The sequence below is a fragment of the Zerene cesonia genome, chromosome 19 (genome assembly GCF_012273895.1).
Source record: "Zerene cesonia ecotype Mississippi chromosome 19, Zerene_cesonia_1.1, whole genome shotgun sequence".
NCBI lineage: Eukaryota > Metazoa > Arthropoda > Insecta > Lepidoptera > Pieridae > Zerene > Zerene cesonia.
In genome coordinates this window covers 6,299,257-6,315,196 of record NC_052120.1, presented here as the reverse complement: position 1 = coordinate 6,315,196, position 15,940 = coordinate 6,299,257, and the positions used below count along the sequence as shown (strand labels likewise).

At 33.1% G+C, this 15,940-nt stretch overlaps 1 protein-coding gene across 6 annotated transcripts in view; it reads right to left on the bottom strand.

The window, feature by feature from the left end:
* The window catches only part of LOC119834675 (dachshund homolog 2), a 108,792-nt gene that overhangs the window by 65,643 nt on the left and 27,209 nt on the right, over positions 1 to 15,940 (bottom strand). For 2 of the 6 annotated variants that reach the window (XM_038359110.1, XM_038359111.1), the window contains exon 2: positions 875 to 886. The exons of the other annotated variants lie outside the window; for them this stretch is intronic. In XM_038359110.1, coding sequence (XP_038215038.1) covers positions 875 to 886 — 12 coding nt within the window. The remainder of the gene's footprint in view (positions 1 to 874; positions 887 to 15,940) is intronic. 6 annotated transcript variants of the gene reach the window in all.

The following is a 15,940-nucleotide window of genomic DNA, read 5'->3' as shown; positions in this document are numbered from 1 at the left end:
AGTCCCTAGATATTTCTTATAGATACCCCTGATCGATATATCAGCAAATATTACACAATATTATACCCTTGTTATTGAAAATACGAGCATTGTTTTTGCACAGAATATGTATTAAAATAATTGTCGATGAAACATTTTTCAAGAAATTTAATTAGAGCAATCGTAGTTAAGCCAAGCGTTTCCGCCGTAATTACAAAACTAACACTATATAACATGCACATGCACCCGTTTCCTTGCTTACAAAGAAGTACCAAACATTAGCTGTTGACAGCCTATCACTAGCTAATAGTCATAATATGTTTATAAAAGTTTTTTGTTCTCGTTTCAAGTAGAACGATTATTTACACAACGTATTACCGTATGGGAATGTTTACGTATTAAATTAGACTTCAAATCGGTTATACTAAAAATAAGTACATCCTTCTATGGACACATAGTTAATAAAATTGAAAGACGAGACAAATATTAAGGCGTTCTATTTTAATTTTATTTATGTCTGTTTACTGTATCGATTTTAACGGTGTATTGTTTTAAACACAAGCGACAGCATACGGAAGCGAGATTAAGAAGCATTTTTAAACGGTTCTACTAAGAATATAATCTGATGCTTGGAGTATTTTACTAAGTCGGAAATACGTTGTCTAGTTAACGCCTAACAATGATGCTCTGTCTTAAAAATGGCCCAGGAATCGGTAGACAAGGTAAAACAAACGAACCTAATCTTATCTACGGTAAACTCAAGCGCAGTAGCAGTTTGTCTTGGGTTCAGTACAAACATGATAAATGATTTCGGTAATAAAAAAGCGTTGCTCTATTTTCTAAACGAGTTCCGGTTGAAGCGGGATTCATTCCTCGATTAGTATACAATACCTACTTAGAGAAGTACCTGAGGAAAAAAGAGATTTCATCGTTAATTTATTTCGTATATTAAAAAAGAACTATAATCATTCTACAGTACTACACAAAATTAAGATCTTGACTTCCGAATTTGCATCATTAAAAACAATGTTATAATAAAAAAGCAAAAGAAAATTTAATTGAAGCCAAAAATTAGAGGGTACATCGACAGTAACAATAAAAAGTGAAAGCAAAGCCGCGTTTAAGCGTGTCGTAAAAATAAAAATTAAATAAAAAATGCTTGGGGTGGAAACATTTTGCGACCGTAATTTGGCCTAACAATTATTTCATGTTGAGATGGAGCAAGATGTTCTCTCAATGTTACCTGTCCCAAGGGTATAAACTAAAACCAGACAACAACCTTATGCAATGCCTACCCACCATCTACACTCCCCAATATATATTTCGTTTCACGTAAATCAATTATGAATATTCATTACGTCATCCCGTTAATCCTATTTCAACAAGGAATTGTAAATTCGTATTCGAGATATGAATTTAACTAATGTTATAATTATTATATGTTATTGTACTGATAGAGCAAGTAAGTTGTTAAGAAATGAGAATAGATCTGATAGAGCAAGTCACCGCATCAGTTAGGTAGCTGTTACGTTTCAATTACTTCGTGGTATTTTATTTACAAAACTAATTACGTTTACGACTAAATAAGTTTGTCTGATAGAATATTAAACAGAGCGCCTCTTCTAATTCGTTGACAGTTAATAAAGACATTCCAAACGTATTTACGATCAGTCTATTTCATCTTTAAATTCGATAATGAAGAAATGTTATTATAACGGCACTATTTATTACTAACTGTGTACTGATTTGTGATCGTTCCGAGAAAATGTGATGTAGACATTTTATATAAACAATACCTATGAGATAAAATAGCAAGGACGATAATAATTATTTTTTAACAATTTTATTACTGTTGGCACGAACATCGCCGGCACGCCACGTGGTCCGGATAATTGAAATGTCCAAACATTGAATTTATGTGGCCACTATGATGACTACGTTTTTTTATTGCACTACAATATATTTTTATTTTTTGACGTGTTGCTACTTAGTTTAGTTTGATGACAGATAAGATTGAGAAATGGGTAGCGAGCCAAAATTATTAACAAGTCTATTACGATGTATTGTATTATATCATATGTTGTGTAAGTACATATATTTGTTAGTAAACATAACTTTTTGGTTAGATCGTGCTATTTTTATTTAAAAAAATATAAAACACGTTTAACAATAAGGTCTAGTTTTAACTAATATTAAATTCTAAGCATTAGTTAATGCCATTTACAGTCACTTAATTCACAAACATTTATTATTAAGCAAAACATTGTAAATATAATATTGTAAAAGGAGCGGCCGCCATCCCTTTCTACAAATGCTAGGGCAAAATAATCAGCCCCCAAGGGACAAGCTCTTGTAATTAGCGGCTGTTCATTTCTTAATTTCAATATTTAATTACAAAGGAAACTCGATGACTGCTGAGAAGAAAGAGACGTCATCGTCAGAAAGACTTTCGAATCCGTTTTGTAACATTCGTTTGGAATTAAGTGCTGATAAGGGCTTCTTCATTGTTTTTCGAAATCAAAGGCTGAATTGAATAAATTGTATCAAAGAGTTCAGAAATTTCTTTATAGAAAATATTGTGGTTATTACAAAAGGTACATTTGATTGTCATTATGATAATACGTCCCTTTTGAGCCATTTTAAATAATAACCTAAATAAAAATTACATTTTGTGAGGACTACGCCAACGTGATAAGATAGGTGATACAAATATCTGTATAATGTATTAATATCTTGTTCCTATATTATTATCTTATAAAAATTACTACAAATAATAATTGGTAATAGTAATAAACTCTATAGGCCAATTCATAACATTTCGAATTTCGATTATATAATTAAATACTTTCACGGCTTTATTCAAAATATTAAATCCTCATAAACAAATACGGATAAAAGGCTAGCGCAGATTCTTAAGATGTAATAATATCATCATTGTAACTTTATCTCTTTCGCTAAAGAGCCATCTTACAATTTCCCTTTGTCGTAACCCTATTGTCAGACTGGTAATAGCTCCCGACATATTATCCTTTTATTTCGTTTTCGTCATACTTTTATGAAATTTTCTTTTTGAAAAACTTTCTATCGAGATCGACTGGCATAAATTTAATTTATTATATAACGATGAAGTTGATTTTATATCCATTAAATATGATATGTATATATAGCTGTGGAAGTAAGGTCGATTGTCGTCAATTGCAGCTGGCGACTCATTGTAAACACGCATCGACAAAAATATTAATGATTTCTCTTTGTAGTCGCTTTTCATTTCCAACTTTTCATTGGTTCGATGGTGGTGCGTTTGGCACGTTTTGTTCTCACTCTTTGACGGCTGTTGGTTTGGACATGGCCATTCACTGAAAATGTATCGGAGTGCTGTTTTGTTAAATTAAATTGTACAATTTCTGGACGATTGACCGTCACGGCGATGGTGCACGCCCCGGAGATTTGAACCCCACATTCAATTCGCAAGCATATTGAAAAGAAAGTACTTATTACGCAATCAATATTCGAACTCATGTCATGATCATAAAATATGACGAAAAACATTATCAATTTTAATCCTAATGCTGCATGCAGTTTCTACCGTCATTGTAATTAAAATTTAGAATACAATGCAGAACGATTTCAAATCTAATCAGTCTGCAAATTGGTGTTAAAGGTAGCGCCGGCTCCACATCCCGGCGCCAAGTTTTTTACAACAAAAAACTTGTGCGCCCTGTGTAATTTCACAGAGATGCAGACCTTTAAAATACAATAAAATCAATATATTTTTAGTATTCGGTGGTTAATAGTTTTACGTTTACATTGATACGGTATTTCGGTAACAATTAAAAAGTTTTGCTACCGTTTCGTTTTGTTATCGTTTTTCTGTAAACGGTTGATTGGAGCCTTCTTAAAATAAATTGCTACCTGGCGAGCAACGCTCTTTGTTGGTCCCTAAATTAATTTCTTCTAATTCTGGCAACGGATAGTGTCGAGTCATATAAGTCGTATGCCATCAGCAGCTTTTAACTATGTTTGTGAACAAAAAATGTACGCTTGTATTTCATCAACCGCCATTAAAAAGACACTTGAAAGATAAATGTTGCTACATTTAAATATGCAGTAACATATAAAAGGGGTGAGTACTGCGTATTGTATACATTACAAGAAACAGTTTTTATTGTAACGAAGGAGTCTGTTTGAGAACTGAGAATACTAAAATATCTCCGAGTGTTTATGAAGGAATATACTTTTCATCGATTATTAATTTCATAGCGTGTATTGAGTGAAAAAACAGAATGAAGAAAAACAAACACGATGAAGATTAGAAACAGAATAGATCGGGACGTGTGATCGTTCGGTGTTGAACAAAAATAAACGTTATGATTTGTTAAACAGATTATTAGTAAAACATCAGCTGCTGGTAAGTAACAAGGAAATAACCTATTAAAATAGTCAAGTGTGAATTGTTTTATTAATATTTTCTTACCTCAGTAGTTACGTACTACGCAGGCTCAATTTGACCAGATAGTTATCATAATGAATTATGTTTAAACAACTTAATATAAAACTTATTGAAAAAATAATAAATCCACTCGTTATCCATATTTCTATCTCATATTGTGTTTCAAAATAGTGCAAGGAATTTTAAAGTAAACACAAGTTATTCATAAATCAAGAACGTAATAGTTACATTCTGACACTACGTAAGTACGTCTGAAAAATCTTTTGTTTGATCAGACTCAAACATCTGGATGTTGAACAGAAGTTCATAATAAAATATCAAGAAAAAACACGTTAAGTCCTTTTGTATCGGCCGCGTCTATTTGTGTCCAAGATCGACGAGTTGTATTGATACTTTAAATATTATTATCTTTATATATACTATATTCATATACGTACTACTACTATATATGTGAACCTACATTAAAATTTACACTTATGTTTATTACACTATTATAGCAGAGACAAAATTATTAATATTTAATTATAATTCATGACACTATTTATAATCACTTATTCCTAATACTCATACCAGTGTATAGAATTTATAAAAATTATAAAGTTACAAGTATAAAGTTATTTCATACCAAGAATATAAAGCGCTTCATAAAGTAAACGTATTTGAATTGGCATGAGATCAAGTATCAGAACCGTTTAATCCAGTAACAACTGCAACCGAAATGTACTCATACTACTTCATAGTAACTGAGATTTGTTTTGATAATACATCATAAAACTATTAAATATTAGATCGCTGAGTGAGACTATCCGAACTGTTTTCATATTTCCGTACAAGAGATAACCGTAGAGCGAGTCAAACTTTTCATTTTCTAATAAAAGTGCGGTAATATGAAAGAAAATCATCGAGCGAAAAGGTGAACTATATCATGTTACATAGGGTTGTATTTTAAGTGTACGTGTTTATAGGTGCTATATTAATCTCAGTGTACTTATAACTTGCGCCGAAGTCAAGTAATCGTTTCGTGATCTGTTTGTTATTTCAGCGCTCTAGCCTTGTTTTGTTTCGTTCGGAGGCATGTGGGAATCAATTGTTCTACATCCACATCCGGGTATGATTACCTATTTCTTTTAATTTAAACAAATTTATTTTTATGTGCTCATTGTGTATTGCTTCATTGGAATTCGATTTGTGAATCATACACATATCAACGTTCACGAGCATGTAAGTCGCGAGAATATCTAGGATCTGTTTTGGATAAAGTTCTTTCCAGGCTATTTAATATTTTAACGGAACAATCACCATTACCATTTCTAGAATAAATGTTTAATTACCTATTTTCCAGATTTATAAACACATGTTATAGCTTTAATCTTTATACTTTAGTTTCTCATCAAATTAATACAAATCCTACTATATTATAAATACAAAAGTTTGTAAGGATGGGTGTTTGTTGTTGCTCTTTCACGCAAAAACTACTGAACCGATTGCAATGAAATTTGGTAAGTAGATAGGTGAACAAGTGGAATATCATATAGGCAACTTTTTATCCCCATATTTCTACGGGATACGGACTTACGCGGGTGAAACCGCGCGGCGCATCTAGTATGAAATAATCCTTCCGTACAATTTGTCATATCAAAACTCAACAAATGATACAAATAAGTAAAAGTTAGTAACAATATTGACGCGGAACCCTTTAATAATTAACCGCTCCTATAGCTCCAAATCATCAAGAAACTTTATCTCCAAGACACGTCAGGGGCACTAACTTCCGTTCCCAGCATCACGGTCGCTTATCTTCGGCAAATATAACAAATTAAATGAATGCAGGTTCTTTTCTTTACTGTAAATAAACGCGACAGATGTTCAGACGTGAAATTTTCGGTTTAATTCGATAATTTGTATATGTAAATTTTACAGAACAACAAAGTATATTTTTGTTAATAATAATTATTGATAAGCACAAAGCTTTTAGCAACGTCCTTGACGAATATACTTTATTTTTTAACGTGTGTAATTTCTATGAGTGTAAATAATCGTACTTTGCAATAATATAGTTTCTGCGATTAATGGCTAATGGGTCGTAAACATAAATACTTTTTAAATTACAACATTACTTTCCTTCAGTAAGTGGTTTATAAAACTCACTTACATAAAAATATTTAACAAGTTTCATTTTGTTGAAACAACATAATTATATTATCAATTAAGTCGAATTAAAGAAAAATAAAACATAGATATTAAGCTGACTAGTCATGCAATTGCCATCAAAAGTTTGGCTCTCATTTGTAGGTTAAACGATAACGGTATTTAAAACACAACTGCATTGCTTTCAATTGATCGAGAGTGTGAAGTGTCGAATTATTAATTAACTATTATTTGTAATTGTTACATTTCGCTTTATTCGTTCGAATTATTATTGTTTATTCCTGTATGTAACAGATGTAAGTCCGAACTATATAAAGATGTGTGAATTGAATAGCTTCATATGGACGAGTACCTACAATCATTTTCGTTGATATAACGAATTTAAACTTATGTATATACTAGCTGTTTGCCCCGGCATCGCCCGAGGTACATACATAGCCTACGTCAGTGAAGTTGTAGCTTTCTAATATTGAAAGTAATTTTTGTGTGAAAACATTTCAAAAATGCCTTCATATCTTTCCTATTTATAATACTAGTATAGACATACATAGTATAGTATTCCATTCGCTATGAAGTGTCGAATATCCGACTGTAATGGACAGAGCAGTGATGTGATACGACAATTCCAGACCTCACGTCGCGTGCCGCGGTCTGCGGTCGCTGGCGGTGCCCATCACACTGTTTTAACGTCTCATTAACGACTAGATATCCACTTATAGGCTATATTATTGTTACAAAAAATAACAAGTTATAATGAGTTAGTTTCTTATTTTGGTGAGCAAATGTTTTGTTATCCTAACGGATGAAGATGGCGGTTAGAGGTGTCTTAGAAATTAATGTTGTAGCTGATTTGTTTTGAAATAATGGAATTGAAAACTATTACGATTCCTTGTGTCCGCTTTTTAAGAATATCACTTAGGTTTTATGTACCTTAATTAATTTTATTAATTGATGAGATGTTTACTACTTTGTGAGCAAGTATCAGCAAATTATAGCTTATGTCTTTTTCACATTTTTGTTATAAGATTGATTCTGAAAAAATATACCCGTTGTAACGCTTGAAAAACTTAAGGAATAATTAACAATTTCTAATAGATTATATTCAGTGCATCACTAAAACCATGTTTATACATTCGGCCTGGTCCAGCTTTGATTGTGGAACATAGTATGTAGCTCATTATACACAGGGATGATGCAAATATAAAACGGTGAAAGAATATTTTAAATTGGTCAAACTCTTCAGCTTTATATTATTAGTATAGATTATTCAAAAGAAAGCTCGGAGCCACTACATTGCAGTAATAGACATAATCATTTCAAATTCTATTACATTATTAATACACTAATTTTAGTACACTCACTCTTTCATTTCAATGACTACAAATCAAAACGCACCCCTTTAATTAAATTGCGGCGCTGTGTAAACTTTAACTATAGGTAAAACTAGTTGGTCATTAGATGTTAAATAAATGTCGCATAATTTAACAGTCACAATGCCGCTTGTATTTTAAAAGTTCACAATGAAAATTACTCTCAGAATATTTAGTCTTAAATATAGTCTGATTTATTTAATAAAAAACAAGGTGTTGTCATTTCAGTTTCATTTAATTAAAGAAGAAACTATCCTTGTCCTACACTAAACAAAATTTACATATTAAAAAGCGATGACTTCTGATAGGTAACCACAAATTATTCGCAAAAATAATAATTAATATCTAACTACACGATTAATGCCTCTCAGATGATCCCAAAATCATAATATATTATTAACAGGAAGATCATCCTAATAACCGTAATCAAATGACGAAATGGATAGTAGGTATATCTAGGTATCAAATGAAATAATAATCGAAGCATCGCAACGTCCATTCAATTATCCCTGAAAATTGAGTCTCATTAAAATAATAAAGCAGCCGGCGGCGAAATCAAATTGAACGATAACAAAAGCGTGTGTTAATTCGAAGCGACAGCGCGTTTTGCTCACATTTGGATCAGAAGGACATGCCCGTGCAATCCACAGAAAGTAAATTATTGTAGCTGTGTATGATACACTTTTGCACGACAACATAGATTTTCTGAAATTTCCACATAAAAAATATCGCAAAATATATATACAATTTAGAATTCAAATCAGAGTTCTCCCGAGCTCCAACAAACCCGGCATATCTCCAACCAATACAGTAACATATTGCTAGCTAAGATATAGCCTCACTATTAGAGCACTAAATTACCTAAGTTAATAAGCGTAAATGTATATGCATATGTCATAGATCACTGCAGGAGTGGAGGCCCCTGTTTGCACAATAATAGCGTCGCTGTGGATGCTTCTCAATGCAACCCCAAATGCAATTGTGTACATTCGTGCGAGTATTGAGTTACAGTAATGCGATGGAAACATTTGCATCTACTGACTGCCGATAGCTCAGTTATGGATGAGTTAATAGTTATAGCTCTATAACAACTATTATCTTGCTCAATTTATGATAGGGTTTCAATTCATTTGCCGACTCAATCGATTTAGGAGTCAATGGACTTATAAATAAAGGTAAGACACCTATAATTTCCAAGCTTATTGTAGCGAGTAATATTAATTTATAGCAATTCGATATTTAACTACCTGCTTCAAAATGCCATTCCAATATTTCCATTTCTAATAAGCAATTAGATTATTATATTATAAGCTAAGTAGACTTTGATAACCGTTAAAATGAGGCATTGATAGCAATACACAATCGGCTATTAACAAAAATCTTGGTCGTTAATTAAGGCTAATTCAAATTGTTAACAGTTTTGTCTCCCCCATTCGATTCCCCGCTGGTGCGACCTCTCGCGGACACTGGCCGGCCATCCCGCAAATTGCTCTTTCCCAACAAATTGTCAATAAAACTCATCTGATTCGCAGTTAAACAAGCGAACGACATTATTAATTTATGCGATGTAATATGGCGCAAACGTTCGCTGGATACTCGGTAAATTATTAATAGTGCTGGGGTAAAAATTAAGCTTAAATCGAATGGGTAGTTTGGATAGTAATGTCCGTTTTATGTTTCTATGTGCGGATTAATGTGTGGAGCCATAATATTTAACGAAATTGCGAGTATAATTAGACCGTTTATTCAGTCGAGCGTGCTTCTATAAGAAACATAACTTGATAATTGAACAAATATGCAAATATGAAAAGATATACAATATTCTCCTTAGTACCTATAACTAACAGTACACATTTTAACTTGTGTTATTGATAAATGCCAAAGTAAAATGAGAAAATATTTGTGTGGAATAAAATCTTAATTTATTGTTGATAACATACAGCTATTCCGATAATATACAGTTTTCTTTTGATAACGTACAGTTCTAATAAAGCTCCTTTTTTATCCGACACGAAAAAGAAAAATTTTTTCGACTGTATGAATATATCGCCTCCCGTGTTGTCCCAATATATATAGTCAAGCTGTGTCAATTTGAAGGTGTCTCGGTTTTTCGCTAAAAATTATTATTTTCATTTTGCATTTAAAGACGTGGACATGAACATCAATGAAAATTTTGCCTTTAAGTAAACTCGACACAGGCGCGCTGTCACCGAAGGTGAATTGAAAAGCAAACAGATCCCTCGCGTCTTGATCTTATCTTTGGAGAAAGCGATTACACAAATCTGAGAAGCTATTAATCCGCTTCGCTGCCCTCGAATGGCATCATGGTTTGTTTAATAAAATCGCGAATTTACATATCAAAACCTACAAAGGGGCATAATTGGAGCCGATGACTTAGAAAACGTAGTGGGTGAGGTGGGTGCGCCACCCCCGAGAACAAACAAAGGAATTATACCCGCCTCAAGAAACTTTTAGCAATGGAAAACGCCTTAACAAACAGACGCGTGTGTATCTAATGAAATTCCTATGGTTGCATAACATACCCGTGCGAGCGCCGAGCGTTATTAACGGAATTATTTCTTAGGGTAAAATCTTTGAAGGCGACTGCTCTCTTGGAAAAGTTGTTAAGAAAATGGGTTGAGATCTTTTCGAGATTTCATTAGTTTGTAACTATTCGTTGTGTTGCGTTACGCGAGGTATCTAATTTATTGGGTAGGCGTAGCTGAGGGAACGAATGGGCAGCGAGCATTCGAAAATGGATCAGAATCGCCGAATCATGCCGCTTTGAACTGAAACCGCCACGACACGATTCGTTAAGAGACAAATGTTTAGATTCAATTTCGTCAGTTTTTTATTAGCTTGGTAATTAGTAACGGCGCGTTTATTCCGCATATTTCTCTTCTGTGTGCGACTTCGCTGGCTACCACTTTCCGGGATAAATTAGTTTTGTTGTAAGCGCATAGATCTAACAAAAAGGGCGCTTTACTAAATTTTCCTAAACTTAAAGCCAAACGATCGAAAATTTGACGCTACGTTAATTTAAATCACAAAGCAGCGTAAATAATTATTTGCATAAAAACAAATTGTACTCTTCGGTGATCTGAAATAAAAAATCAATCTCGATTTGACTTGTTAAATCGTAAACTCAGTGAAGCGATCGATGGAATTTGATCTCCGAAGTTTCGAATAGATATTTCTCATACAATTTGACACTATCAATTCGGAGGCGAATCGAATTGTTTACCAAATCAGTTCTAGTTTCTTGTTTGTTACTATTGCGATGGGAAAGTGGCGTAAAAAATTCGGTCATCTAATAAAGTTGAGAACGGTACTCTTGTTAGAACGAATAAGAGTGAATTTATACACTTTGAATAAATAAAATACAACACAATAATGTTATGCAACCAGACAAAAATGTATGGGTGGCCATAAGGTAAGAAACGTAATGAAAATCGATTTGCAAAGATAATCACTGGAGTGGGAGGTGTATTCGCTGATCGCGAAGATAACTCCAAGATTGTTGTGTAATTAGTGTTGTATGTCGCGAATTTCACCCGTCGCGATGCGAGTGCCATCAATCGTTGTATCGGCTGCTCTTCGCATCTCGATGAATTATTGAATCTATTAACTCTCGCGACTCCGCCATGCCAATGAGGATTGTTGTTACCACAGTTTCCTCACATGGAACTGGCTTTATTTGCATTTAAAAAATGAAAAAAAGGTGTAGATTTTATTAGAATATTAAAAGAATATTTAAACGATTTTTATGGACAAGTTTTTTAAAGAAAAATATTACATGCATGGACATTCATCATTTTTGACAGATACAAATACATGCTGTAATAACAAACCTACGCGATAAAAACTTTAAATATACAGCATCCTAAATAAAAAAAATATATACGTATTAATCAATGTCGTCTCTATAAATTCTATAAGTCTATGGTGGGAGCAGACGATTTGTACTAATTATAACGCGCGAACGACGCGAGATGCGATTATCTTTCACTTAGAATTTCTGCAACAGCTAATCTAACTGCCTAGCTGTATTGATAATAACAACGATAAATGCAGAGACAAATACATCAATTTAAAGTTTTGTAATGAGCCTCATCTATAACAATATTATAATAAATTTACACTTAACTTTTAACAATGACATTTAGTGTTGTATAAATCTAATTTATATCTCGCTTTACACCCAATAATATCGATTATGCATTCCCATAACACCTGAACTGCATGTGTTATGTAAATGGTACAATCTTAAAAAAGTGCACTATTCAAGTGTTAATGCGCTGCACTCGGCGACATGGAGTTTTATGAATATACACGTAAAAAATGAATATATGTTAAAAGAATAGCTTTTAATAAGAACACGTGTACATTTGTGTAACCTAACACGTGATAGAACAAAAGCTGATGACAGAGCAAGTGTCAATATCCTGAAGTGCGCATAAGACGCCCCTATACGCCTGCACTTCATTCATACCACATAATGGCACTTAATATTTATCTGTGGGAATGTTAGACGCAATTTTAAATCATTACGTGGTAATAGACAATCATTACGACATTCAAAGAAATTTAAACATTGCAAACTTCGAGAAATTTAGATTATGTTAATCATCGCAAGAAACCTTTTACATTCTATTAATGTCGATATTCCGACCTCTTAAAGAGTTGGAAACATAAAATGGAATTATACATTCCCCTAAAAGTCGCCATAAGACTTTGAGGCGCAATTTATTTCGTACTAGGGTAAGGTATTTTAGCGTCATTAATTAAATGCATCGATGTAATCGATTATGATGTGAATTTCATTGGAGTATAGCACAAGTAACATACCTATATGAAAATAATAAAAAATTATCAAGCGGAAAATGGTTGAGTTGATGAAATCATTTTTATTTAATATTTACAACATACTAAATTGTAAGTCAAAAGTAATGTTTACTTTAAAAATATTTGTTTAGATGTCTAATAACAAAGCTGTTACCAAGATCCGACATTTGAATTAAAACATAAACAGCCGACCTGAAAGCCATCGAAAATTGTAAAATGATCTTAGCGAACACGCAAACATTAATTTATAGCTACCGAAACAAACTTAAGTCCATACTTCCATAGCGGCGGTCGCTTCAAAACTTTTACATTAGCGGGGTCGAGGGAGACTTACGATCACACCTATTACTGCTACAATTCTCGTGACTTTTTACTTCCATAGCAATTACCGACCGGCATATTTAATACTTTGTTTTACGGCCGGCCAAGGTGAACTTAACGGCGAAGTTTTTGGAGTACATCTGAGCCGCAGATAGGGTATGTGGCGACATTAAGAATTTAACAATTTCACGTGGCGAGATAATCAACCTAGAAATTGGTTCTTTAGTGTTCTCTTACGTAACAAAACATAACAGCATTCTTTATGTAAGATTTCAATTAGTGTGTCTCTTGGTTGAGTGGAGCAGCTAACGAGAGCATAGCTATTACGAAGCAAAAAGGGCTACTTCACGCTTTCGTTAAGTTCTTCCTTGAATCCCGATCATAGTTATCGGAATCTACAGCGCGGCTCGACGCATCAAAGTACGCTTTTTATAACCCAATACGTTTTACCGCTCCACAACAATGTAACCGAGATTCAATAAACATATCAAAACAAGCCCGCAAATAAATCCAACAAATGTTTAATGATGCCGAGCCTCTTTATTGGCAGCATAAACATCAGCCAACCCTTATGAGAAGTCTAGCTCTATAAAATAAATCTAGAAAGTTATCGTCTACAATAAACAGTCACAGAGGCTAACGATTCCCACGCAAAGTTGTTAATAAAAGCAACAAAATTATATATTCAAGAGAAGGTGGTGGTATGGCTGTTAGCGAATTCTACGTGGTCCGAGTTACAATGCAAATTGCGGAGGGTTGCGCCGATGCCCTGTAACTGCGAGTAAAGATGGCCGCCGTAATGGTGAAATGAAATTATTAAGCATTGTCTTGTGAAATCGGCCGCAGTCGACACCTGAGTCTCCGCCGGCGAAAGCTAGTGAGGATACGACCAGAGACGGGACTATTTTTATGGGTGCTATATTTTGTTTGAAAAAATTATACAAATGTGAGATTTTTAAGTCAGATTACTAATTTATATATTTATAGACTATAAGTCAGAGACTATAAGTCAGATATATTTTACTAGTATCTATTGTGACTTAATAGTTTTTTCTATAATTTACATTCTATTTCAAATAAAACATATTTCAGCTATTTTAAATATCGCTTATTAAAATTTTCACAACTTAATAAAAACATGCAATCACTCTCAGCAAAGAAACGTTAAAGTTCCGCGTCGCATCCACACGTTTCGAACCAAGACATTACTTACTACCCTCGACTGAAAGCTTTGTATTAAAATTTAAATCTACTTTGCAAAGTGTATTTTATACACGTGCTCGTGCAATTTTGATCGTTCATAAACCTGAAACAGCTACTATTATTACGTTTCACCGCGGTATTGGGTGTTACATCCCCATTCCTCTTCACATTACGACTAAGTCTTGCTTGAATTTATTATTAACATCGTTAATGTTATAGAAGCATTAATTACATTTTGAAGGAGTTACTTTCGTTTGAGTTTCGTTTACTGATTGATTGTTTGTATAATAATATGTGATCGTGGTGAAGTGAGTTATGTTATGATAATGGAACAAATGCAGTCCTTTTTTAATTACAACAACATTCACAATCTGACTCGAGATTTAGACTTGATTTTGATAACTTTAAATGGGCAGATTTAATTAAAATTTTGTACACTAATGAATTGTACACAATCGATGACCATCCATAATTTTATAAGTATTTTACCCTCATGAAGATGGCCAGAATTATGTATGTAGTCTATATTATAAAGGAGTAAGTCAGACAATTAAGTTTATTCTTAGTATAGGATGTTCTTTTTAATATTTTTTTTTACTTACACTATAAAGTATTGTATCTATTGCCTTGAATTAAATTAAATTTAAAAACAACAAGCATAATCATAGCAACAATTCGTTCAAATTACGTAAACAAATATTCACCATTGATTAATTTTATAAAATTATATCATCGAATGTGAAATCGATGTGCTCGGTCTCATAAAAATAAATTAATTTAAAGCGTTGTTTTCAACAAAGGCCGGCTCCCTGCTTATGGCCTTCTGAAATTCCTCTTTAATCCAACGCATGCCCAGTCCGTGTTTTTAATTTCACGCAAAAAACAGCTTCGACTTGGTGATCAATCAAAATGCTCGTTTCTTTTTTCTATTCTTCATTGCAATACGTACACTTTCGCCGTTGTTACCGATGTGAATGTACCTTTATTTATTTTGTTTGCAAAAAGGAAATGGATACATTTTGAATTAAATTAGTTTGATGGATTTCGTTCAAAATGATTTATGTTCATGTTGTAACGTAATTTAATCCCTAATTTACTTATGTCCTTGCAACTTTGCGATGGCGTCCAAGAAATTAAAAATACGTTCATGCTTATAAGTACACACGTCCCATTACAATAGCAATTTGCATATTGATTGGTGTGTACTTGTAGGCGAAAGTATGAACGATTAAATGTGCATCTTTATATCAAAGCGAGATATTTTCCTTTCAATAGTAAAGATCATTTCTAATTAATAAACTTAGAATACTTAAGAAATGATGATGTAGTATATAGTATCTTAGTAGGTTGAGTCGAAACTTTCTTCCATCAGTGTAACGAAACTGAATACTATAATAATTGTTTGGTAAATAACCATCTTTCCAACTTACGCTCCCATCATAATTAAGCTCCAGAATATTTGTCCATTGCGTGCTCAACCAAACTAAGAGGAAACTGGGATTCCACAAAAATGCGTACTTGGTTGCGGCTAATACGTCAAACAACAACAATAGAACCAATGTTTACGGAAAAACTTTAATTCCATTATGCATCGTGCAAAAGTTCAATTCAAAATGCATTAGCA